Consider the following 27,043-nt stretch of genomic DNA (forward strand, 5'->3'; position numbering starts at 1 on the left):
AAGAGAAAAACAAATACCGTATACTAACGCATATACATGGAATCTAAAAAAAAAATGGTACTGATAAACCTACTGGCAGGGCAGGAATAAAGATGTAGACATAGAGAATGGACTTGAGGACACGGGGAGGGAGGGGGAAGCTGGGGTGAGGTGTGAGTAGCAGCAACATACATATACTACCAAATGTAAATAGATAGCTAGTGGGAAGCTGCTGCATAGCACAGGGAGATCAGCTCAGTGCTTTGTGACAACCTAGAGGGGTGGGATAGGGAGGGTGCGAGGGAAGCTCAAGAGGGAGGGGATATGGGGATATATGTATGCATATGGCTGATTCAGTTTGTTGTACAACAGAAACTAACACAGTATTGTGAAGCAGTTATATTCCAATAAAGATCTATTTAAAAAAAACTTTCTGTTTGCTGAAAAGTTCTTTATCTTTGCTGTGGTAATACTATAGCCATTATCCAAATATGCTCAGGAACTGAGGAACTGAATTTTTTTTTTTTAATATACATTTATTTATTTATTTATTTATTTATTGGCTGTGTTGGGTCTTCGTTGACTGCATGCAGGCTTTCTCTAGTTGTGGCAAGTGGGGGCTACTCTTCGTTGCGGTGCGCAGGCTTCTCATGGTGGTGGCTTCTCTTGTTGCAGACCACAGGCTCTAGGCACGCAGGTTTCAGTAGTTGTGGCACATGGGCTCAGTAGTTGTGGCTCGTGGGCTCTAGAGTGCAGGCTCAGTAGTTGTGGCGCACAGCCTTAGTTGCTCCGCAGCATGTGGGATCATCCCAGACCAGGGCTTGAATCCATGTCCCCTGCATTGGCAGGTGGATTCTTAACCACTGTGCCACCAGGGAAGCCCCTGAATTTTTAATTGTAATTGAATTAAGTAGGCACATGTGGCCCACATTAAATCCTTCAGGAAATCCCAGTCAGTTTTCTTTTGACAGTACCTAGAATCCGATCACCTCTCACAACCTCCGCCTTTGTCTCTACCAGGATTACTTCAGCAGCCCCCTTCCTGGTTTTCCGGCTTTGCCCTTGCCCCGTAGAATCTTCTGAACACAGCAGCCAGTGCGATTCTTTTAAATGTATAGCAGTGTATGTCTCTGCTCACAACCCTTCACATTCAAACTCAACATGTCTAAAACCAAACTCCTGACCTCTCCACCTCCTGCACACACACCTTCTAGCTCAGAGTATGAGCCCAGAGTCCTTGTGTCTCCCAGACTCAGTGGTCCAGCCCCTAACCCCACATTACATCTCAGATTCTACTTCTGCCCCGACAGCCCCCCGACCTTATTCCTGCCCCTTCCTTGTTCCCTCCACTCCAGCCACACTGTCTTCCTCGCTGATCTCCAGGGTGCATGTGGCCTGTTTTGTCTCACTGATGGGCTCTCCCCTCAGACATCCACATGGCTCACTACCTCACCTCTTCCGGTCTCTGGTCAGTGTCACTTCATCAGTGAGGCCTTCCCTGCCCACCTCCAGGATCATGGCACCACCCCCTTCCCTCTCTATACCACGTCTCTGCTTTCCTTTTTATATTTTACTTGTTTATTTGTTCCCTTCTCCTTCTGCTCTAGATTATAAATTCCATGAAGGCAGAGATTTGTGTCTCTTTTCTTCCCTGCTGAATCTCCCAGCAAAAGAATGCTTGTCAATTGTTGGTGGTCAGTAGGTATTTGTTGAATGAATAAATGAGTGGATGTATGGATGAATGAGTGAGTGAATGATGAAGATCGATTGGAGGAAGAAGATACCAATTAGAAGCACAGAATCCAGTGGGGAGGCTAGTTTAATAGGCAAAGAATTGTCATTCCTTCTAATTGATACCTGTCGTTCCTTGAACAGTCATTTTCCTTTTTAAAAAATGCATTGTTCTTTCTCATTGAAACTTAAACTCCTTGGGATCAAGGACTGAATTCTTATACCTTTTTGTTTCCTCAGCAAATAAACGTTCAGTTATGAGGAAATGTAATTCTCATTTGGCCAGAAGTACTCAAGTCACTCAATTTTTAAAAGTCTTTTTTCCTTGTGCTAACATTTTTTCTTATTTATTTGATTTTATAGAATTTGCACATCTTCCCATTGAATACTCCTGCAAAGCAAGGAGTCTTTAGACCAAATAGGGTTAATCCGCACAGTGGTAACTATGGTAGAACCACAACTAATAATTGCTTCAGCCCAGCCCAGTGGAAATACTGTCTCATCAACAATAGTCTAACCTAGTCACAAACACTGCTTGGCAGCTGTCATATGTCATGGCTTTTAATCAACTCTAGGGCAAGAATCATTCCATTCTAACAGATGGACATGAATTTAACCAGACAATAAACTCTGTATGTGCCATAAATATGTTTGCTGAGGGCATGATTCCCTGTACAGAACTTTAAGAACAGCTGTCTTATCATGAGTTGCTGTTGCTTGGTGAGATGATTTGTTAACCTAATTCTGAAAGATTACATTTGTCTTTAATGTAATCTTTAATGTTAATGTTATCTTTAATGTTAATCTTTCAATGGCTTCCCCACTACCAGTTGCCTAGTTGTTTGGGGAAGGCAATTTTTATAAACAAAAGTTACTTACATGAGATTTTTTAAAACTAATGATATGGTTCCTTTTCAAATTTGGTGTCATTTGTCTAATCATTAGCTGCATGCCCTGGCAACATTCATTAGTCATTTTCTTTTCTTCGTGCTTATTTCCTTTTAGTACTGCTGTTAAATTACTATATTAACTACTACTTAAATGGCTTTAGCTGTACAATTTCTTAAAAATACAATTATTTTGTCTTTCTGCTTTTTTCTGTCATCTTCAGAGACAATGTTTTTTATTCTCTCAACAGTGCTTCCCCTGTGGAACTTGTGCAATTTAAAATATGAAGTATTTGTTCGTTTTGTGTTCTTCAGAGGGTAACTTCTATTGATGTACCTTTTCATTGGCACTATCCACCAGGCAAAGTATAAATTGCTGTATAAAAACTGGAAAAGTGTTTGAGTAGAGCAGATGTTCTCTTAGCATGAAGCAGATGTAAAACTTGCAAGTGTCTGTCTAATAAGGTATAGCATTTGGTTCTATACAGCTGGTGCCAAGATTACCAAGTAATCATGTTGAAAGGCATTTTTACTAATCAGGATCCCCTCTGTTCTTTACACATTCTGGTTATGTTAAAAGAGAGAGAGATGGGCACAAAAGTGGCTTTCTACTTTTAGTACTTTGAGCAGTTTTTTTTCTCTTTCTGCATTTTCATGAAGTCAGTCTCCTTTTAGAACCATGTCCGATAGGGAGCCCCCTACATGTGAATGACTGATTTAGTTCTCCAGTTTGGTTTGGGCATGAGTGTTTGATGTTAGAATATTCCATCGGAGGCAGCCACACTTTGAACACTTTAAGGCAGCTGGAGAGAAAGAAAGGAATGTAATATACTTAATGTGTTTTTTTTTTCTTATTTGCATGGACAAAAGCTAATATTTGCTTAGTTAATGTCAATTCATAGTTTCTATGGTTACCTGACCAAGGAGGAGGTTGAACATTCTGGAAACAATTAATACCAATTTAGTTTTATGTTATCAAAAGCAGTCGAGCAGTTTTTCCCAAAGATTAAAGGTGAATGGATTAATGTGACTGCCAAGAAGATAAAACGATACAGGTATGAAAGACACAACACAAATCAGTAGCAAATGTAAAAGCTAAAAGAGCTACATCACTTTCTGTTGTCCTTTTTGTAAAGCAAGTGTGCTAATGAAATTAAATTTCAAAACCTGATGAGCCTTTTCTTTTTCATGTTTGATTTCCCAAGGATAAATTTGTTTTCTGTGAAAGGAAGCTCATTATATAAGAAGGTTTGCTACCCTGTGCCTTCTGCTTTTTTAAAAAAGAGTTAATGATGAAACATAATTGTTTTAATATCAGTAAGTGGATGTTTATACTCTTTGATAGTTGAGTATTTCTTCAATGCTCTATTCGTGAATTAATTTATAGTACTTTTTTAAAGGGTAGGAGAAGTATTTCTTTAAATATATATTTTTAATTTATTTATGTATTTTTGGCTGCGTCGGGTCTTAGTTGCTTCGTTGGCCCGCGGCATGTGGGATCTTAGTTCCCCCACCAGGGATCGAACCTGCATCCCCTGCATTGGAAGGCGGATTCTTAACTACTGGACCACCAGGGAAGTCCCTTTTTAAATATCTTAAGGGAGAAGGAAGTACATTAAATAATTTCCAGATCTGAAGATAAATAGCATGACTGGTTCTTTTAATGAAATGTTTATTACTATTTGAAAAATAATTGGAGGTAGGGGAAAACAAAGATGTGCTAAAAGAAGTTTATCCACTAGAAAGTAAGATATTCAGTGTTTATCATCCTCCACCAGTAAAGTTGGGTTTGTGGAATATGGATCCGCTATATAGGAAAAAACATAGATGATACTACATTTTAGACAATGTGTTGCAGAACCTGGTTTTTTGAACACTGGGGTAAAAGAATCTATAATGACATAGGTTATAATTTTTTGTTCATTTATACTGTTATATATATATATGAAATATAGGATCTAAGAGTATTAATAGGATTATTCCAGAAAGTCTTCCCCATTCTTATTACCAGTTGCCTCCATATTTTATATTACTGATTTAAATCTTAAATTTCATAAAAGCACCTTACAACCAAATTGACTAATAGCTACTACTTTAAATTTTCAGTTCTTCTGAAATTGAATATTTATATAAAAGCAGTTTAATATTTCTTGCATCCATGTTTAATATTTCTTGTATCCTACATGAACATCTTTCCACCAAGGTTACACTTGTCAAAGTAAAATTCACATGTAAAAGGTCTGCCCCATTTTACTAAGAATACCTTGTATTCTTAGAATAAAAAGAAAATTATTAATCTTATATAATATTATATAATATTGTTAGCTTTTAGGCAGGTGTCTAATGCAGTTATAGTTCTTTTTATTTGAGGGACTTTTTTCTACTGTCCCTATTTTGTTTTTCACTAATATTACATAAGAATGGTGGTACTTTTTTAAGGTTTTAATTTGTATGAAATTAAAAACGTTAACTCTGAAACATTAACTTAAATGGAACTAGTTTTCTCCATTGTTAAAAATGGTTTGTTATAGGAAATTTTAAACATCCACAAAAATAGAGAGAATAGTAAAATAAACTCCTATAATATACACCCAGCTTCAATAATTATCAGCCTTTTATTGTTTTTATTTGCCAAGATTTCTTAAGACTATTGTCAGAGGTTTTTGTTTTTGTGTTTTTCTTTTAAGTTGTAGTTCTGTATCCTGTTTCTACAGTGACAATAGATATTTAAACAAAACTAGGTCATGTAAACCCAGTAGACCTAACTTTATTTCAGGAAGTGGAGCGAGAAATCTCATTCAGAACAGAATGTGGACTGTATTACTCCTACTACAAGCAGATGCTGCAGGCTCCAACCCTCATGCAAGGTAATCACAACTAATAGTTTTATTTGGGGTCTACTGCATTCTTTTCAATATTTCTGCTAAAATATACTTTGGCACTAATGCATTCTAAATGCTTTATAGATCTTGTGTAGTTTTTCCTTGAACTTGTATAGTTTTTTTCCTTGTTAACATAATCAATCCATGAAAATGTTTTGCTTTGGAAGAAGTTATGTAATATTTTATGTAGTTCTCCTCTCCTTGCTTCTCAGCTCTCCTCCATCCCAAATTATCTGTTCACAATTTCTTGGTTTTGCTGTTAATTGTTTTCATGGTCATTTTGGAAAAGGTCTTTGTATGTGTAAGGAGTATTGTCTGAAAACAGGAGACGTTTTGGTGGTACAAATGACAATCACAGTTGTCTTTTTTGTCCCCAGTGCCCCCATTCATTCCTTTATTTTGCAGTTACCATTTTCCCACATTTTCTGTGTTTCTAAGTGGTTTAGAGTACATACTCTTTACCTTTACTCCATTTAATGGAACCCTCCAAAAGGGTCTCTCCTACTCAATATATGCTTTGTATGCTTAATATGGGTGCATATAACAGAGAATTGCCTTTTTCTAGGCTTTGTTTGGAATCAGATATATTTTTGGCAAGAATTCTTCATGGGCAATGTTTTGTACTTCTAATTTTATCACGATAGGAGACATGAAATTTTGGTTGCCTTTCTTTTAGTGCCATAAAAGTTAATCAGTTGATTCCTGTGTGGATAGTTGCATTCACACATAATAAGGTTAATTACTCACCAGCCTTGCACTTAATGGTTTTAGTAGCCATTGATGACTATTGCCTCTGTCCATTATTTCAATAGAGTTACAGAAGTGACTCTCATTCCTCCTGCATTTATTAGCTGGAACTCTGTTAAATAGAAAACCTTTTTCTCATCAGCTATTTGATCACCCCAAGCTACAGTTTATCAAAAAAGGCAGGATAAGTGTTGATTTTTCCCCCATACAGTTGATCCTCATTATTCATGGATTCTGTATTTGCAAATTCACCTACTCTCTGAAACTTATTTGTAACCCCAGAATCAGTAGTCCTGGTGCTTTCACAGTCATTCACGGGCATGTGCGCAGCAGTGAAAATTTTTAGTTGCTTGATACATGTGTTCCCAGCTGAGGTCAAATAAGGTGATGCAGTGCTTTCGTGTTTCAGCTCTCAGACTACAGAGTCATTTTCACAGTCTGTTTAGTGCCATGGTTTTTTTTTTTGCATTTTTGTGGTTTTCGTTGGTGATTTTCCTGTTTAAAGTGGCCCCCAAGCATAGTGCTGCAGTGCTGTCTAGTTTTCCTAAGTGCAAGAAGGCTATGGTGAAGGCATACAGAGAAAATAACGTGTGTTAGATAAGCTTTGTTCAGGTGTGAGAGTGCTATCGGCCATGAGTTAAATGTTAATGACTCAACAATATACACTAAAGGTGTCTTTAGACAAAAACTCATATAAATCAAGGTCATGTGCTGATCAGTTGATAAAAATGCATGACCAGAAGCTTGTAGGAAAGTAACCCTGTATTTCCTACTCATTCAGTATTGCTAATACAGTTTTCATTGCAATTTTATAGAACATAACTGCGGTGAGTGATGAGAATCAGCTGTACTTACAAGTTCTCAAAATTATGAGTTGCTTCTCTAGCATTCCCCAAAGCAGGGGTTCTTATTGAAGGGCACTTGTGTCCCTGGGGGACATCTGGAATGTCCAGAGATGGTTTTGATTGTTACACTTTAGCGGGGAGAGGGTGAGTGTGCTACTGGAATTTAGTGAGTAGAGGGCAGAGATGCTGCTAAACATCCTGCAGTGCTCAGGACAGTCCCCCCAACAACAAGAATTATCGGGACCAAAATGTCAAAATACTGGTAGTGTTGAAGTTGAAAACCTCAGCTCTAAAGGTGAATAATGAGTATTTTCTTTCTAAGTATCACTATGAACTCAGTGGTTGACCTGTTTCAATTCATTTAAGTTATTTGTTAAGATTATTCTTTTAGAAACTTTCAAACATATAAAAAGGTAGAGAAAATCCTCTAATGGATTTGCACTCAAGTATCACTCAGTTACAGTGGTTACCAGATTATGACCAATCTTGTTTCCTCTCTACCCCCATCCTCAACCTGGATAATTTTGGAGTAACTCCAAGACACCATATTGCTTCATCTGTAAATATATCAGTATATTTTTCTAAAGAATGGCAACTCCCTTCTATAAACATAACCAAGTTGTCATTATCACAATTAAGAAATTACTTAATATCAAATATCTACTCAATATTCTCATTTTCCTCTTGTCTTATAGATTTTTAATGTAGTTTTTGAAATCCAAATAAAGCTCATACATTGCAGTCTTTCGCTATGTCTTTGTTTCTTTTAAGCTATAGATTCCTCACCATCTTTTTTTCTTGTAATTCTTCACTGGAAACACTGATTGCTTTGTCTGAGAGTTTTCCACTTTCTGGATTTTGGTGGAGCCCCAATGGTGCCATTCAGTGTTTCTCTGTTGTCTGAATTTCCTCTTAATTGGCAGTTAGATCTGGAGGCTTGCTCAGATTTAGGTTCTGCTTTTTGGCAAGAATACTTCCTAGATGGTGTTGTACACTTCCACATCAGGGGGTACATAATGTGCAGCTCATTCTTTTGGAGTTTAGACTGGGCCATCCATTATTAAGTTAGTTAGCCTTTCACCTAGGTTTACAACCATTGATGATCATTACTTAAATCTGTTCATTGCATAAGGACTATAGCATGGTGATATTCTGATTCTGTAATTCCTTCCATCATTATCAGATGGACTTCCTCTCTAAATAAAAACGTTTTCTCATCAACTATTTGGCAACCCAGAATGTCAGTTCCTAAAGGAAAGGTGGGATAAGTATTGATCCTTTCCTTTTGTTTTAGAATGAGTTACCTCTCTAGCATCCCCTAAAGGTTTGCTTTTTAAATATTATCATAAACACATGGATTTCTAACATATTTCATTTGTTTCAATCTTTGCATTATTCTTCTTATAACAAGTTGTCCAGTCTTTGGCCAGTGGGATGCCCTTCAAATCAGCTGCTGTCTTTTTTTTTTTAATTTTTATTTTTGGCTGCGTTGGGTTTTTCGTTGCTGTGCGGGCTTTCTCTAGTTGCGGCGAGCTGGGGCTACTCTTCATTGTGGTGCACAGGCTTCTCATTGTGGTGGCTTGTCTTGTTGCAGAGCACGGGTTCTAGGCCTGCAGGCTTCAGTAATTGTGGCACACAGGCTCAGTAGTTGTGGCTCGCGGGCTCTAGAGAGCAGGCTCAGTAGTTGTGCCACATGGGCTTAGTTGCTCTGTGGCATGTGGGATCTTCCCGGACCAGGGCTTGAACCCTTGTCATCTGCATTGGCAGGTGGATTCTTAACCACCAACTGCCGTCTTTTTGACATGACTCCAATAGCCTTTGAAAACTACTTTGGCATGACAAGATGTTTCAAGCCCATTTTGTGTTTTTCCTACCCGTGACCTAGAATCAGCTGTTTCTCCAAGGAGCCCCAGTTCTCTTTAGTGGCTATTTAGAGACCACAATCTGGGTACTAGAGGCACTTATTGCTACTAGTTTGGTCCTTGTTTCCAGACCTTTAGTGAGCAGAGTAGGAAATGTGATTTTTTTTTCTAAAAGAAAATATGAATAGAGCTATTTTTAGTTCAAAATTAGGATAATAAGGTTTTTACTTTTTTGACTTTATATTTGTATCTTGTTTTCTTTAAGCTGAAAATTTTGGCTTCTGTGACATTATCACTTATTTGTTTTATGCTGCTATGTATAATACTTTCAGTGTAGCAATGATAATATTGCTACTAACAGTGTGATTGCCTGAAAACAGTTCAAGCTGTCTTTGTAATTCTTTTTGTCCTTAGGATGTAGCCTACTAGGAATTTACAGTCACATTCCTCTATTCCCAGGAACACTGGAAAGAGTTCTTTTTATGTGACCAAGCTACCAACTCAGTAGGTTTCTTTGTTTTATCTTGCTTTTGGTTTTCAGTGATTGCTTTGTGAAAAATTTTTATATATTTTTTATACTTACTAAAAAAATGTTTACATGGTTCCAAAGTCAAAACTATAAGACAGGGAGCATTCAGGGAAGTCCACCTCCATCCCTGTCACCTCCACCCTGTTTCTTTCCTCACTCTTTAGGTAACTATTTGTATTAGTTTTTGGTTTATTCTTCTACAGTTAGTATTTTCAATATAAGCAAATACTTTATATATTCATATTTTCCCTTTTATTACAGAAAAAACCCTGCTTACTGTATACACTGTCCTCTATTTTGCTTTTTTCACTTGACTGAAATCTTGATCACTCTATAGTAGAGTATCATGATATTCCTTATTTATTTACTTACTTATTTTCTTGCAGTTGCATAGTACTCCTTGGTGTGGGTAACCATAACTTTATTCAAGTAGCCTTCTTGTCTTTGTCTGCTCAGGCTGCCATAACAAACTAACATTGACTGGGTGGCTTAAAAAAACAGAAATTTATTTTCTTACGGTTCCAAAGGCTGGAAGTCTAAGATCAGAGTACCAGCACAGTTGGGTTCTGGTGAGGACTCTCTTGGCTTGTTGCTGGCCACCTCTCTGCATCCTCACATGGAAGACAGAGACAGAGAGCAAGCTCTCCAGTGTCTCTTCTGATAAGAGCACTAATCCCATTATGAGGGTCCCCCTCTTATAACCTTTGTCTCTACCAAATTACTTCCCAAAGGCTCATCTTCAATACCATCACATTGGGGGGGCTTAGGGCTTCAACATAGGGGGGGCATATAAAGTCTCAGTCCATAACACTCCTGTATTAGTCTAGTAGGACTGCCGTAACAAAATAACACAGACTGGGTGGCTTAAACAGTACAAATTTATTTTCTTTCAGTTCTGGAGGCCAGAAGTCTACCATCAAGGTACTGTCGGGGTTGGTTTCTGGTGAAGCCTCTTTCTGGCTTGTAGATGGCCACCTTCTTGCCATGTCCTTACAAGGCCTTTCCACTGTGTGCACAGAGGGAGGGAGAGAGCCCTCTCTTGTTGGTTCCTCTTCTTATAAGGACACCAGTCCTATCAGATTAAGGCCCCACCCTATGACCTCACTTAACCTTTTTACCTCCTTGTAGACCCTATCCAAATACAGACACATGGGGTTAGGGCTTCAACATAGGAATCTGGGGGGACACATTTCACTCCAAAACACCTCGTGTTGATGGACTTTGGCATTGTTTCTGATCTTTTGCTTTTACAGATGGCACTGCAGGAATGACTTGTACCTATGTCATTTTGTCTTTTTGCCAGTCTGTCTTTGGAATCTATTCCTAGACATGGTCTTCCTGGATCAAAGAGTAAATGCACATGTAATTTTGCTAGGTGTTGCCAAATTCTCTTCCATAGGGATTATACCATTTTGCATTCCCAACTACAGTGTATGAAAGAGCCTTACAGCCTCACTAACAGAGTATATTGTCAGACTTCTTGATTTTTTTCCAAGCTGCTAGGTGAGAAATGATATCTTAGTATAGTTTTAATTTGCAGTTCTAGTAGGAGTGAGGTTGAGCATCTTTTCACATGTGTAAGGACTGTGTGCATGTCCTCTTCTGTGAACTGTTCATACCTTCTGTTAATTAGTTGGCTTGGTTACAGTAGCAAATGACCTCAATATAACTGGAATTCTATAACAACAGATGTATTTCTCACTCTCATTATCCAGCCCCTATGTGGAACATACTGTTAGCACTGCAGAGGGAAAGAGTAAGATTGCTGGTGGAAGCATGCATTGCCTCTTAAAGATTCTGCTCAGATGTGACCTGTGTCACATCCACTCACCTGCCATTGGTCAGAGCAAGTCAAATGGCCAAACCCACCCCTGGGGGTGGGAGGGGGGCTTCATATACTCTCCCAAAGGAGGTACTACAGGTCTCATGGCAGGAAGGCAGAGCAGGGAAATATAAAATCCTCTTGCCCAAATTTCTGTAGAAGAATCATACGGTTCTTCTGTTACATCACAGAAGTTACAATTTACCTATGTTTGTGTAAACATTTAAGTAATGTCCATCTAATATATGGTGTGCTTTTCATGGATAGGACTATTATATCCCCAACACCTAGCACATTCTCTGGCGTATACTAAAGAATCTATGAATAGTTTTGAGTGAATAATTTAATTATAATTATCTTTTACTGAATTTTCAAATATCAATCTTAGGTTTTCATGGCTTAATATATGATAACAAAACCGAATCTATGAGGACAATTAACCTCCTTCAACGAATGAATATTTACCAAGAGGTTTTTCTCAGTATTTTATATAGAGTTCTACCCATACAGGTATGTTGTGTTCTGTGACATTGAATTTAATATTAGATGAAAGTCAAAGTCTGACATTTTAAGTTGAATGTTTCACGTATGTTTTTCTGATCTTCAACGGCTTGGTATAAAAACAGTAGTATCCTAATTTTCTCCATACATATTGTGAATTTTGCTTTTTATTTATATTTTATAAGATATTTTTACATATAGATGCTTCCAGGCTTATAAGTATGCAGTCTAGAAGCTGATAAATATTTTCATTTGGAAACATGTGATCACTCCTCATTTATCTTTGAAATAAAAAAACAACAACCTGGAAAGTTAGCAAATCACAGTGACCACTTCTCATGTGAATAAGGTAATACTGGATGAAGTTAGGTGTAAAACTCGTCTAAAGAATGAAACTAGGGACTTCCCTGGTGGTCCAGTGGTGAAGACTCTGCACTTGCAATGCAGGGGGCCTGGGTTTGATCCCTGGTCAGGGTACTGGATCCCGCATGCCGCAACTAAGAGCCTGCATGCCGCAGCTAAAAATCCTGCTGGCCACAGCTAAAGATCCCACGTGCCGCAACTAAGTCCCAGTGCAGCCAAATAAATAAATAAATACTTTAAAAAGAAAAATGAAGCCAGAATTCTCTAGGACTTCCTTTTCTGCTTTTGTATTGAGAAGAAAGGCTGCTAGCACATTTTTACACAGGAAGGAGTGATGTACGCTTATTTCTTGGAATTAATACCAAGCTTCTGAATATTAAATTTCCACTGTCATATTTTGTAAGTGGCAATGAGAGGGAGTAGGGCTTCTTTAACAGACGTTTTTTATCCTTCCCTTACAGAAATATATAGAGCCAGTTTACTTTTATATTTACACCTTATTTGGACTCCAAGCAATTTATGTCACAGCTCTTTACATAACCAGCTGGCTCCTGAGTGGTACGTGGCTATCAGGACTCTTAGCAACTTTCTGGTATGTCACAAATAGGTGAGTTGGAATCAGTGTTCCCTTCTCCCTTTCTAAGGTATAAGTTAAAAAGAAGTTACTTCATTTCCAGTTTAAAGAAGGTTGTTCTGCCACATTTTGTGTGGAGTATTTTCTCTTTGGGTTACCTAGTGGAGTTTTTCTTATTTAGTAAGGTAGAAAGTCCTACTTATGTATATCTACAGCTGAGGAACAAAACATTGAGTTGTAAGTCAAGAGAGTCATCTATAATAATCCCAATTCTATTACCAACTTGCTGTGTGATCAGTATTTCTCTAGCCACAAATCTCATCTCTTAAAAGGTTTATTAATATCTTTATTATCAACCTCAATAAGATTGTATTCAGCCCATAATTAGCAAAGTATAAAGCACTGTACAAATGTAAGGAAGTTCTTACATTATTTAATTAATATCTATTAATTTCCAAATCCTGGAGCATTATGAAATAGCATTTTTAAAAAACATATTTGAGATAAATCGAATTATTGCCTGACCTATTAAAAGCAACACCAATAGTCAGTAGCAGTCTTAAAATTTGAACATGAATTCTGATGTTGATTTTATGTTGTAATCCTCAACAAATTACTTTTTATTATAACCTTACTGAGTGCTTACTATATGCCAAGCACTTTACATCATACTTTATACGTATTATTTTAACAACCCTGTAGAGTGGGTACTATTATTATTACTATTTTAGAAGTGAGGTAATTGAAGCTTAAAAGGTTAACTTTTATACATATACATTATATATGTAAATATATATAAAATATATATAAAATATATATAAATATATAAAAAGGTTAAGTTATGTGTGCATGTATATATATATATATATGAGAATATTTTTATAGGCATATATATTTATATATAGATCAAGGCATACACACACACACACACACACACACACGTGCACACATGGAGCTAAGTCTTGGTCAGAATTCAAATGCAGAGTATGAGATCACTATGTTATGCTGCCTCTTAACATTTTATTTTATTTTATTTTATTTTTTGTGGTACACGGGCCTCTCACTGTTGTGGCCTCTCCCGCTGCGGAGCACAGGCTCCGGACGCGCAGGCTCAGTGGCCATGGCTCACGGGCCTAGCCGCTCTGCGGCATGTGGGATTTTCCCGGACCAGGGCACGAACCCGTGTCCCCTGCATCGGCAGGTGGACTCTCAACCACTGCGCCACCAGGGAAGCCCGCTCTTAACATTTTAATCTAACATATTATTCCTGCTAAGAGTAAATGAAAGTCTGTATTTCAAATATACTTCAACAAAAAATCAACTTAAAAAAAAGAATAAAGTCAAATTTATTGTTTCTATTAAAAGTAAATAAAGACATTTATTGGATTCCTAGTATGTATAGGGATCGTTCTTGGTACTAGGTGTACAAAGTTGAAAACAACTACACTTGCCCTCTGGGGGTTCACATTCTAGGGGAGTCAAGGAGCTCTTAAAAGTTATTAATCAATGACAAAATTAAGACTCAAGTATAAAGAACTACCAGTTCTACCCCAGTTCTACCACTGCATACCTGTGGACAGGTTAGTTAAATTTTCTCAATGCCAGTTTTATGTTACAGGCGTGATGATGATGATGATAAGGGCAAATTATTGAGAACCAAGGACAAAAATCTAAATATACTTAACGTAATATGTCTTTCACTTTAGGAAATCTTTGAGGTAATGCTAGTAAAAATTACTACTTTGGCCCTTTGTGTCTTCCTTGTGCAGAATAGATACCACAAGGGTTGAGTTTACCATCCCACTGAGAGAGAATTGGGCGCTGCCATTCTTTGCAATTCAGATAGCAGCAATTACATATTTCCTGAGACCAAACTTACAGCCCCTTTCTCAAGTAAGTTTTTATAATACTTTGTATATATTTTTAGTTCTCCAATTTTATCTTAGAAGCTTCAGAAAATGTGATGTTCATAGTGTCCCAAGTGCATGTTAATAGTTCTTATTCCATGACCAGTTTTTTAACTTGAGTTAAATTAAGTTTTCTTTTTCTAAACCTGTTCCTACTTTGCTAAGAAAATGTTTTCATTTTTGATGTTAAAAATGTGCTCTACATCATCTGCCCTTAAACAGTTGCGGCAAACCCACACAAATTTTCTGCACAACGGTCAGAATTTTTAAGCCATTGCTCTTGAGATGTGATTTGGTGCATTATCGCCTCCATGATAATACGGAGTACACATACCATATGTGAATATTTATATGCAAAGTGTCCCTTTAGGATATTTAGAACTTAAATAACAAATGCAGGAGTTTTCAGAGCAACAGTTGATAGTTTTTCTGTTTGGTTTACAGAGATGTTGGCTGCTCTTGAGAACACTTGTCTGAGAGGCTTTCTATTACCAGAGACCTGTACATTATACAAAGATTTTCTTTTTACAGAGGCTGACACTTCTTGCCATTTTCGTCTCGACGTTCCTCTTTAGTCTAACGTGGCAGTTCAATCAGTTCATGATGCTGATGCAAGCAGTAGCGCTGTTCACACTGGATGCCTTGGACATGCTGCCCGCAGTGAAGGTACGGTTTGCTCTCTGTTCTCAGTGGAGATGGCGGTTGTTTAATGTTGTATACGATAGAATGAGCTCAAAATATGCACATAATACATGCACATAAAATATGCTTAAGAATAAAGTTGAAGCTGCTTCTTGGCTATCATGTAAATATGCTGTAGTTAGTTGAAGCTGAGTAATTTATGCAGCCTAGTTTGACCATCTTAATTTTTATTCTGCTTATTTTACATTAAAAGATGGATTTGGGCTTCCCTGGTGGCGCAGTGGTTGAGAGGCCGCCTGCCGATGCAGGGGACACGGGTTTGTGCCCCGGTCCGGGAAGATCCCACATGCTGCAGAGCAGCTGGGCCCGTGAGCCATGGCCACTGAGCCTGCGCGTCCGGAGCCTGTGCTCCGCAATGGGAGAGGCCACAACAGTGAGAGGCCCGCATACGAAAAAAAAAAAAAAAAAAAAAAAGATGGATTTATTTCGGGACTTCCTTGGCAGGCCAGTGGTTAAGGCTCCACACTTCCACTGCAGGGAGCACAGGTTCGATCCCTGGTCGGGGAACGAAGATCCCACATGTGGCGTGGCCTTAAAAAAAAGATTGGATTTATTGGGAGCACAAATGTCTAAATCAGTTGTCCTTTATAGAGTTGACTTACATTTTAAAATAGCTATCTTATATTTTAAAATTTATTACTGTGTATTGTCCCACCTTTTTTTTCCCCATGGAAATCAGTGGGTGTAAAACAACTTTTCTGTGGTACTTCGTAAAATTTTCATAGTGACGTTTACCAATACGGGATGTGAATCCCTGTTGATTGGTTAGAGGTCATATGTGAAATAAGGAAATTATAAAGGAAACCATTGTTTGTCTCCCAGTGTGTGCTGCTGTCATTTAACTGCACTGTTTCTGTCATGTGCAGAAATATGTTTTAATGTGTATGTTTTTAAGTTGCTCATAGTTACTATTCCAAAGTAACAGTAACTTAAATAGTTTCCAAGTATAATAAAATATTATCACCAGATCTAAGGCAGCAATATAATCTAATAGAGAAGACTTGTACTCACATATTCCATGCCAAAAGAGATGCAACAATCTTTGGAAACTGACTGAATCTGAATTAGGAAACATTAAAGTCAACCAACACATATATATTATCTATCTACTGAGTCATTACAATAGGATAGGCACTACAGAAAATTCCAACCTGTATAAGACATTGTCCCATCCACAGGGAGTTTGCCATCTAGCTTAGGAAATAAATATGTACAATCAGAGGGATGTCTGTATATCTATAGATGTCAATTTGTAGTAACGGTAAGTGCCAGAAGTCTAGAAGAGGAGACTTCTTTTTCAGCTAGAAAGGTTTCACAGAAATGAACTGCTAGAGGTGGACCAAAAATGAGGAGACTAGAATTTGGATGGAGTGTGAGAGGGGAAGATATGAAGGTAAAATACAGTAAAGAAAGCAGGTGGATAAATGGGAAAAAAATGTGAAAAAGAACGGATACTTCTATGGGTATAACTGAATCACTTTTCTGTATACCTGTAGCTAACACATCATTAATCAGCTATACTCCAATATAAAATAAAAATTAAAAAATTAAAAATATTTTTAATTAAAAAAAGAAAGCAGGTGGATAAGCCAAAGTTAAAATGTGTATGTATGTGTGTGAGTGTATAATATATGTATGTGTGTGTATATATATATATGGTATTAGATAATGATAATAGAGCCCACATGCCTCTAAAAGCTGCATGTACAAATGAAGCTGAGTCTGTTGCTGTCTGTTTACATTTGCTTTCCTGTTTTGTAAACTCTTTATGCTTTGTTCGTGGAGACTTGCAAGCTAAGGGGAAGAGGTGCCTAGATACCTTTGTATTTCTTCTTGTCATACACTCTTAGGCCAGTTAGTCTCTTCATATGTGATATCACTTTTCCCCCCTTTCTAACAAGTATGTTCAAAAGAACATTGTACATTTTAACATAAAAAATAAATTAATAAATGGAAGAAGAAATAAATAAAAATAAATAATATTGAGCCATTATGAAAATATATATATAAAATTTTTTTCCTAGTATATAATTTTTCTGTAGTGTATTTTCACAGTAGGTATCAAAAGCCTAAGAAAACATGTATGTCTTTTCACCAAATTTTGACCTCTTGAAATTTATCCTAAGGATATAATCAAACATGTTCATTTTAGCTGGACTGTAATAAGAAAAGTCTGGAAATGACCTAAGTCAATAGCAATAGGGTATTGTTAAATAAACACGTCTTAACTATGTAACACAGTGTTAGTTATATATAACCATTAGTTTTCCTTCTCCCTTTTTTAAAAATAAAACATGTATAGAGAGAGGAAAGTTTCCAGAAACATATGCATTAAAGTATTAGCAGTCAGCTATGTGAGTGATGCTCTTATTTTCTTTTTGTTCTTTAGACCTCTTGAATGTTTCTGTAATGAACATCTCTTTCTTTTTCATTTTTTAAAAATTGGAAAACAGAATAAAAGGTACTATTTTGGCACACACACAAAACTAAAGAATAATACAGCTAATTTATTTCATATTCAGTTCTAAGCTTCGTTGAATTTTTATATTTGAAACTCTGTTGGCATTAGAAGTAGTTATAACTATCAGAATTAAAGGAGGAACAGTATTATAATGAAAGGATCCTGGGTTATAATACCAAGTTGCTACTATCAACTCTGAAAATAACTAGCTCTTTAAACTTTGTCAAGTGATATGACTTATTGGAGCCTTAGTTTCTTCATAAATTGGAATCACTGATCTCTAATCATATTGAATGGGAAAGAGTCAGAACAATTGCTATAGAAAAAAGTAATACAAATTCAGAGCCTGATGTGGTGACAAGAGAAGCAATATCTTTTTCAGTACACATCATCTTCTTTTCATGGATGATGGAAAATCTCTTACCATCAAAAGATCAAGTTTTCAGTGAGAAATGTGTACAGGGTTTTAAAATATAAAACAGAACAGTAAATGTTATTACTAAGCATATAATTCTGTTCCATTAAAGACTAAGAATGTGCAGACTACGTGTTATGAAAACAAGACACATTAGTGATCAATGCCTAAGAGGCAATTTTAAAGTACTCCGTATGGTTCCAGACAAAATGAAGTAAATGCACTTCTCCTTATTCTTCCTACTAAGTACAATTAAAAGCCCTAGACAATATGTAAAAAACAAACATGAGATTTTGAGAGGTGGAGAAAAGAAAGTAGACTACACCTAGAGACCTCGAAACCAGAGGAAGAACATGGCAATGAGTTCACTGGGTTTTCTTTTTGCTGCATATATCTCAGACTAGGTACTGGAAAAGTCAGCAATCAGGAGAAACCAATGGACTCAAACCAAAAAAGCCCAAAGAAAAGCCAAAAGGACCAGAAAGGGTGAAGCATGAATGCCATGTGGAGAACCTTCAACTTCAACCTATTGGTAATGAGACAACCCTCCCCATACCTACCGGGATGGTGTCAGCAGAGAGCCCAAACTTTCATCTTCACCCAGCAGTAATGAGACACCCCTTTTTCCTGCCCCCCAAAAGTCAGTGGAGGTCAAGTGTCCAGGTCACCCTGGACATCCAAACCCATCTGGAAATAATGAGGCAGTGTCCTTTCCTCAGTGGCATGATGCTGGCATGGTGTCAGAAGAGGTCTGCTGACACAGAAGATTTACATGAGATTCAGAGTTCCATAACATAATACAATACAATTGAAGATCATTTGTTAAACTAAGAACCAGGAAAATCTCTTGAATGAACAGAGACCATCAACAGGTGCCAAAACCAAGGCACACAAAAGTTGAATTACCTGACAAGGAATTTAAAGCAGCTATCATAAAAAAATTCTCATTGAGCAATTACAAACACACTTGAAACAAATGAAAAATAGGAACTCTTAACAAAGATTTAGAAGATAAAAAGAAGAAGCAAATGGAAATTTTAGAACTGAAAAATTCCAGTAATGAAAATAAAAACCTCAATAGATGGGCTTCCCTGGTGGCGCACTGGTTAAGAATCCGTCTGCTAATGCAGGGGACGTGGGTTCAATCCCTGGTTCAGGAAGATCCCACATGCTGCAGAGCAACTAAGCCCGTGCGCCACAACTACTGAGCCTGCGCTCTAGAGCCCGCGAGCCACAACTACTGAAGCCCACATGCCTAGAGCCTGTGCTCCACAACAAGAAAAGCCATTGCAGTGAGAAGCCTGCAGGCTGCAGTGAAGAGTAGCCCCCGCTGACCTCGAAAAGCCCGCACACAGCAACAAAGACCCAATGCAGCCAAAAAATAAATAAATTAAAATAAATAAATTTTTTAAAACCCCCAAAACTCAGTAGATGGACTCAACAGTAGACTGGAATGGTCAGAGGAAAGAATCAGTGAACTTGAAGACAGGACAATTTAGAAATGAACTAATTTGAACAAGAAAATAGACTGGAAAAAATGAACAGAGCTTCAGAGACCTATGGGACCATAACGAGAAGTCTAATTCATATAATCAGAACCCCAAAAGGAGAGAAAGAGAGTGAGGCTGGAAAAAGTATTTGAAAAAAAATACTTTTGAAGGAATGTCAAAAACTTCCCAAATTTGGCAAAACCTACAGAATCAAGAAGCTGAGCTAATGTCAAATATGGTAAACCCAAATAAACCAATGCCAAGATACATCATAATCAAACTTCTGGAGAATAAAAGAAAATATCTTGAAAGCAGTCAGAGAAAAATGATACCTATAGGGGAAAACCCGTTTGAATGACAGTGGGTTTCTCATCAGAAACCATGGTGCTGAAAGAATGGAATGGTCAACCCAGAATTCTATACCCAGCAAAAATATCTTTCAGGAAAGAAAGGGAAAGCAAAACATCCTCAGATGAAGGAAAACTAACAGAATTTGTTACCTGTGGACCTACTGTAGAAAAAAAAAATGGCTAAATGAAGTTCTTGAAATAGAAGGAAATGATAAAAGAAGAAATGTTGGGACATCAGGAAGAGAGAAAAGGCAATTAAAAGTAAAAATATGAATAAATATAATAAACTTCCTCTCTCATCTTGAGTGTTCTAAATTATGTTTGATAGCCGAAGCAAAAATAATAATATGGTCTTATGGTTCTCAATGTATGTAGAGGAAATATTTATGACAATTGTAAATGGGAAAGGTAAAGGGACTTAAATTGAGGTAAAATTTCTACACTTGATTCAAACTGGTAAAATGTCCACACTAGTAGACTGTAATAAGTTATGAATGTATAATGTAATAACCCAGAACAACCACTAAAAATCTGTACACAGAGATGCATTCAAAAATACTATAAATAAGTAAAAATGGAATTCTAAGAATATTCAAGTTACCCACAGGAAGGCAGAAAAGAAAACAGAAATGGAAAACAGAGTGAACAAACAGCAAATGATAAAATGACAGATTTAAGACCTACCATATCAATAATAACACATATATACAATAGAATATTACTCAGCCATAAAAAGAAATGAAATTGAGTTATTTGTAATGAGGTAGATGGACCTAAAGTCTGTCATACAGAGTGAAGTAAGTCAGAAAGAGAAAAACAAATACCGTATGCTAACATATATATGGAATCTAGAAAGAAAAAAATGGTTCTCAAGAACCTAGGGGCAGGACAGGAATAAAGACGCAGATGTAGAGAATGGACTTAAGGACACAGGGAGGGGGAAGGGTAAGCTGGGACGAAGTAAGAGAGTAGCATGGACATATATACACTACCAAATGTAAAATAGATAGCTAGTGGGAAGCAGCTTCATGGCACAGGGAGATCAGCTCAGTGCTTTGTGATCACCTAGAGGGGTGGGATGAGGGTGGGAGGGAGATGCAAGAAAGAGGGAGGGGGGATATGTGGATATATGTATGCACATAGCTGATTAACTTTGTTATACAGCAGAAACTAACACCACGCTGTAAAGCAATTACACTCCAATAAAGATGTTTTTAAAATTACATTAAAGGTAAATGATCTAAATAACAACTATTTAGACAGAGATGGGTTAAAATAGATTTTAAAAGCACAACCCAGTTGTTTTCTACAAGGAACTCACTTCAGACAAACAGTATAGGTAGATTGAAAGTAAAAGGGTAGGAAAAGATACACCATGCAAATATTAATCAAAAGAAAGTAGGGGGCCTCCCTGGTGGCGCAGTGGTTGAGAGTCCGCCTGCCGATGCAGGGGATACGGGTTCGTGCCCCGGTCTGGGAGGATCCCATATGCCGCGGAGCGGCTGGGCCCGTGAGCCATGGCCGCTGGGCCTGCGCATCCGGAGCCTGTGCTCCGCAACGGGAGAGGCCACAACAGTGAGAGGCCCGCATACCGCAAAAAGAAAAAAAAAATAAAAAAGAAAGTAGGAGTGGCTATATTAATATCAGGTAATGTAGGCATGAGAGCAAAGAAAATTACCAGAATAGTATATACTAATAAAAGTATTAATCCACCAAGAAGACATAGCAGTCCTAAATGTACATGTACTAACCAACAGTGCCACAGTATATGTGAAGCAAAAACTGACAGAACGGAAAGGAGAAACAGACAAACCCAGAAAGAGTTGAGGACTTCAGCACCCCTCTCTCTCAACAATTGAGAACCAGACAGAAATCGTTAAGGATATAGAACTCAACAACACCATCAACTAACAGGATCTAACCAACATTTATAGAACATTCCACCCAACAACAGCAGAATACCCAATGGATTGAATCAAATGGATTCAAACTAGAAATCAACAAAAAGATAAGAAAATTTCCAATATTTGGAAACTAAGCAGCACACTTCTAAATAATCTATGGGTCAAAGAGGAAGCCTTGAGGAAACACTGAACTCACTGACAACAAAAATGCAACATATCAAACCTTGTGTAGTGCAGCTAAAGCAGCATTAAGAGGGACATGTGTACCACTACACACATTATAAAAGAGGAAAAATCTAAACCATAACCAAGCTCCCACCTTATGAAACTAGGAAAGGAAAAGCACAATAACCCCAACTCAAGCAGAAGGAAGAAAACAATAAAGAAAAGAACAAATATCAATGAAATTGAAAACATAAAAACAATAGAGAAAATTAGTGAAATAAAAAGCTAGTTCTTTCAAAAGATAGTAAAACTACAGACTTTCATAATTCCCTTGGAGCATTAAACATTGAATGTTAGCATACTTTGATACCAAAGTTCTGATTCTCTCCATGTTTAATTACGAATGATAATGAAGGGCATGAGCATGCCATTGAAGAAAATTTTGATTATTCTGTATAGGAAGAATGTATTATTGCTGCCTGGTTTCTAAACTCTGAACTAATAGAACCTGAGAAGGAACATCAAAAGTACCACTGATAATCCACAACTTTCTAGTATACAGTACTGCTCAGTATTACATTTCTGGCTGATCACCCGCAGTGTTTCTCTTGAACCTAGGATATCATTACAGTTGACCCTTAAACAACATGAGTATCACTGCGTAGGTCTACTTATATACAGATTTTTTCAATAAATATATACAGTCCTCTGCAGTTGGTTGAATTCATGGATGCAGAAGGCTGACCATGGGACTTGAACATCCAAGGATTTTGTTAATCCACTGTGGGTCCTGAAACCAGTCCCCCACAGATACCAAAGGATGACTGTACATTTATAAAACTGTGCAATCTTGTAACACAAACTGCTCTTTTTTCTCTAAATATTCCTACTTGGTGTAAAAAAAGACTGCCAGCATCAAAAAACATCGTAATCCAAATAAAGACAAAAAAAGCTTTATTTTAAAAAAATGTATTCCTGAATGAGTCATTATGCTTAAAGAGTTCCTACAGATTTAATGAGGAAAATATTTACACCCCTATGGAAAAGGGAGCAAAAGATACAAATACTTCGTAGAAGGAAAAGAATCAAAAAGAGTAAAATATGTAGGTATAAATTGAACAAAAGAAGTGCAGACTTATACCCGGAAAACTACAGAACATTGTTGAAAGTTTTAAAGACCTGCATAAATTGGAAAGATTTCCCATGTTCATGGATTGGAAGACTTTCTATTGTTAAGATGGCAATACTCCCCAAATGGATCCACAAATTGAATATGGTTCCTCTCAGAATCCCAGTTGCAGAAATCGACAAGCTGATCCTAAAATTCATATGGCAACTCAAGGGACCCAGAATAGCGAAAAAGATCATGAAAAAGAACAGAGTTGGAAGACTCACACTTTTCAATTTCACAACTTAACTTCCAAGCTACAGTAATTAAGACAGTGTGATACAAGCAGAAGAATAGACATAAATCAATGGAATAGAATTGAGAGACCAGAAATAAACAGTCAACTGATTTTCAGCAAGGATGTCAAGATAATCTGGAGAAAGAGTAATCTTTTCAATAAATGGTGCTGTGATGGGACTTCTGGTGGCACAATGATTAAGAATCCGCCTGCCAATGCAGGGGACAGGGGTTCAAGCCCTGTTTCAGGAAGATCCCACATACCGTGGAGCAGCTGAGCCTGTGCACCACAAATACTGAGCCTGCGCTCTAGAGCCCACGAGCCACGACTACTGAGCCCATGTGCCACAACTACTGAAGCCCACACGCCTAGAGCCTGAGCTCTGCAACAAGAGAAGCCACTGCAATGAGAAACCCATGCACCACAACAAAGAGTAGCCCCAGCTCGCCGCAACTAGAGAAAGCCCACGCTCAGCAGCGAGCACCCAATGCAACCAAAAATAAATAAATAAAAATTAAATTAAATTTAAAAGAATTTTTTTTAATTGGAAAACCCCATTTAAAAAATGGTGCTGTGATAACTGGATATCTGTATGCAAAAGAATGAAGTTGGACCCCTTCTTCTTACCATACACAATAATTAGCTCAAACTAGATCATAGACCTGATTTTAAGAGCTAAAACTATGAAATGTTTAGAGAAAAAGATAGGAATAAATACTTAGGACCTTGGAGTAGCCCAAGCCTTCTTTGATATAACACCAAAAGCACAAGTGACTAAAGAAAAAAATAGATGAATTGGACTTCATCAAAATTAAAAACTTTTGTACCTGGAAGGATACCATCAAGCAAGTGAAAAGACAACTCTCAAAATACGAGACAATATTTGCAAATCATATATCTGAATAAGGATTTCCAGAATATATGAAGAATTCTTACAGCTCTTTCAACGTTAAAATATGGGCAAGAGATTAGATAGATATTTCTCCGAAGAAGATACATAAATGTTCAATAAGGACCTGAAAAGATGCTCAACATCATTAGTCATCAGGGAAGATTGGGAACTAATGGAGTACGATAAAAATACTGATTGTTGGAATACAATAAAATACCTATAGACCATAACTGTAAAGGAATTTAGAAGAAAATTAAAGACTACAAACAGCATTTGCCTATTTCTAGAATATATTTATACCATTGTTTGCTTCCTCTACTTCATATATCCCTGTTCTTAATGTTATAAAGTTTAAAATGTTCTGTAATTAAAAGGTAAATAAAGAGTTACTATCTTCCTTTCTTAGATTGTATTACTTGAAGCTAGGTGTGTTTTCTGCATTATTTATAACTTGAGATGTATCCAACTAGGGACCAGCCTGTCAGCATGTGGGAGTCTCTTGATAAAATCTGTTTAACCATCTAATCCTTGGTTGTTGCAGGTGACATGGCTGTATGGTATACAGCTAACAGGTTTACTCCTTGTCTGCATTCTTCAGTTTTTTAATTCCATGATTCTTGGATCATTGCTTATCAGTTTTAACCTTTCGGTGTTAACTGCAAGAAAACTTCAGGTAGGACTTTTTTTTGTCCTTAATCAAAGTAAACATTTTTTTTTAATTGTGTGGTTGTTTAGACCTTGTTTTCATATAGTATACAAAGGAAAATTTATGACCAAATTCCCACTAAAAAGCAGTAGGGCTATTATTTGCTTTTTTTGAAGTGCATGGTATAGCATTTGTTTTCAAGCTTTCTGATCTGCCATCCCTTTGTTTTGACATTTATTATTTCTTAGAAAATTGGAATCTTAATTAAATTCAGGATTAGCCAGAGATACTTGTTTGACTGCCATTGGTTTGAAGTTGGAATAAAAGAGGAAAAAATGTTGACTTTTTTCATGTGTGAACTCAAGAGTGAGAAGAACATATTGCTTGTGGAAATGTGTTTGTCACAGTCTTTAAAGTTGGTGGACACCTTGTTGTTATTTGAAGTAGTAACACCACTCTTTCCCCCATCCTTCCATATCATATTATTGATTTTTAAGTGAGTTAAAATTAACTCTGTTTTGAGAATTTTGAGATTCCAAATAAATACCTTTAGAAAAAGGTATTTCCTAGAATAACATGTTTGACATTGGCCTCATCTTTTGACTTTATTATATAATTAAAATCTCTTAAATTTACATAAAGTTTGATAGTTGTTTTTCCTTAATAATGTTGCAAAGCCTGTTTTCTGTCTTATAAGCATATGAGAAACATTTCTCATAAGCACTTTTATTTCAAGAAGCTGTTTTGTTTTCCATTTTGGGAAGAATAAATACGTTTTGTTATTAGTCTTTTGAGTGAGAGCTGCTATGGACAAATCTTCACAAAATTTTAAAAAACAGGCTTTTAGTTGACTATTAAAAACTGTACTTCTCATTTATCCTTTTAACCTTAATTATAAATAAACATCACTCATATTTGAACTGTTTAGATATTATTATATTTGATAATCCATAAAGTTATTTGAGGGTTATAAGAAAACTATTATGTATCAAAGAGCACAATTTACTTTTTTTATATAGGTCTTTTGTTTAATGGGTTATAGTCTGTGATATATGAATCAGTGGATAAAAAGATGAATCAGTGGATCAAGTTCATTCAGTATATGCTGAGTATCTTCTAAGTGGCCGACTCCATACTCTGGTTGAAGAGGTCTTTAAAAAAAAAAAAAGGACTAGGACACATTTCCTCATCATATGGAGCTTATTATTAAGTGATTCATTTACTATTAGAAAAAGACAAATTTTAAGACAATGTAACCTCATGAAAATTAGGTTATATTTTCCCTATATGTTGCATGACCCAATGTTTTAAATTCTTAAGTAAGCTCATCTTAAATGTTTATGAAGTTATATTAAAATTAAAAAATTGAAACTCAACTCTTTTAATTTCTAGAAAAACCTGAAAACTGGAAGCTTCCTTAATAGGCTTGGGAAACTATTGTTACATTTATTTGTGGTTTTATGTTTGACACTTTTTCTCAACAACATTATTAAGGTAGGTTGATAAAATGACATTTAATTTAGCATTACTAAAGAGTTACCAGTTTTACTTTAAACAGACTCAGTTTTACCTTTGTTTCAGTAACGGGATTATTTTCTTGATTTTAGTCCTTGATTTCTATTTGCTCTTTAACATGTTCTACTTTGAACCCACCTTTTGACTATTTAACTTTTTAAAAACTCAGCTTTAAAAGCATTAAACAAGTATTTCTCTAAACTTAAAACTACTTTTTAGAGCGTTTTCTGTACTATGGTACTAAAAAAAAAAAATGACATGATTTTTATTGGGGTAGGTTGATAAATAAACTGGCTTTACTATCGGAACCACACTGATTAATTGAGATGATTTCACCCCCCTGGGAAGGCTGGTCTCAGGACAGAAGACAGCTGCATGTACATGACAGACTTCTCTTCTGTAAGAGAATGGCAGTCTCTCTCCCTGTCTGTTGACTGTCAAAGAAAAAACAGACCCTTCACTCAGTCA

At 36.7% G+C, this 27,043-nt stretch overlaps 1 protein-coding gene across 4 annotated transcripts in view; it reads left to right on the forward strand.

Annotated features, from left to right (window-relative positions):
- DPY19L3 (dpy-19 like C-mannosyltransferase 3) overlaps positions 1-27,043 on the forward strand; it is an 80,952-nt gene that overhangs the window by 20,400 nt on the left and 33,509 nt on the right. For 3 of the 4 annotated variants that reach the window (XM_082606253.1, XM_082606254.1, XM_082606255.1), the window contains 7 exons: positions 5,374-5,464; positions 11,673-11,794; positions 12,610-12,755; positions 14,492-14,615; positions 15,161-15,295; positions 24,956-25,087; positions 26,453-26,554. In XM_082606253.1, the coding sequence (XP_082462379.1) occupies positions 5,374-5,464; positions 11,673-11,794; positions 12,610-12,755; positions 14,492-14,615; positions 15,161-15,295; positions 24,956-25,087; positions 26,453-26,554 (852 nt within the window). Of the gene's footprint in view, positions 1-5,373; positions 5,465-9,347; positions 9,438-10,355; positions 10,384-11,672; positions 11,795-12,609; positions 12,756-14,491; positions 14,616-15,160; positions 15,296-24,955; positions 25,088-26,452; positions 26,555-27,043 lie in introns of those variants that run through there. The other variant, XM_082606256.1, reaches the window with a different exon arrangement.

The sequence above is a fragment of the Mesoplodon mirus genome (assembly GCF_964341445.2).
Source record: "Mesoplodon mirus genome assembly, chromosome: 19".
NCBI classification, from domain to species: domain Eukaryota; kingdom Metazoa; phylum Chordata; class Mammalia; order Artiodactyla; family Ziphiidae; genus Mesoplodon; species Mesoplodon mirus.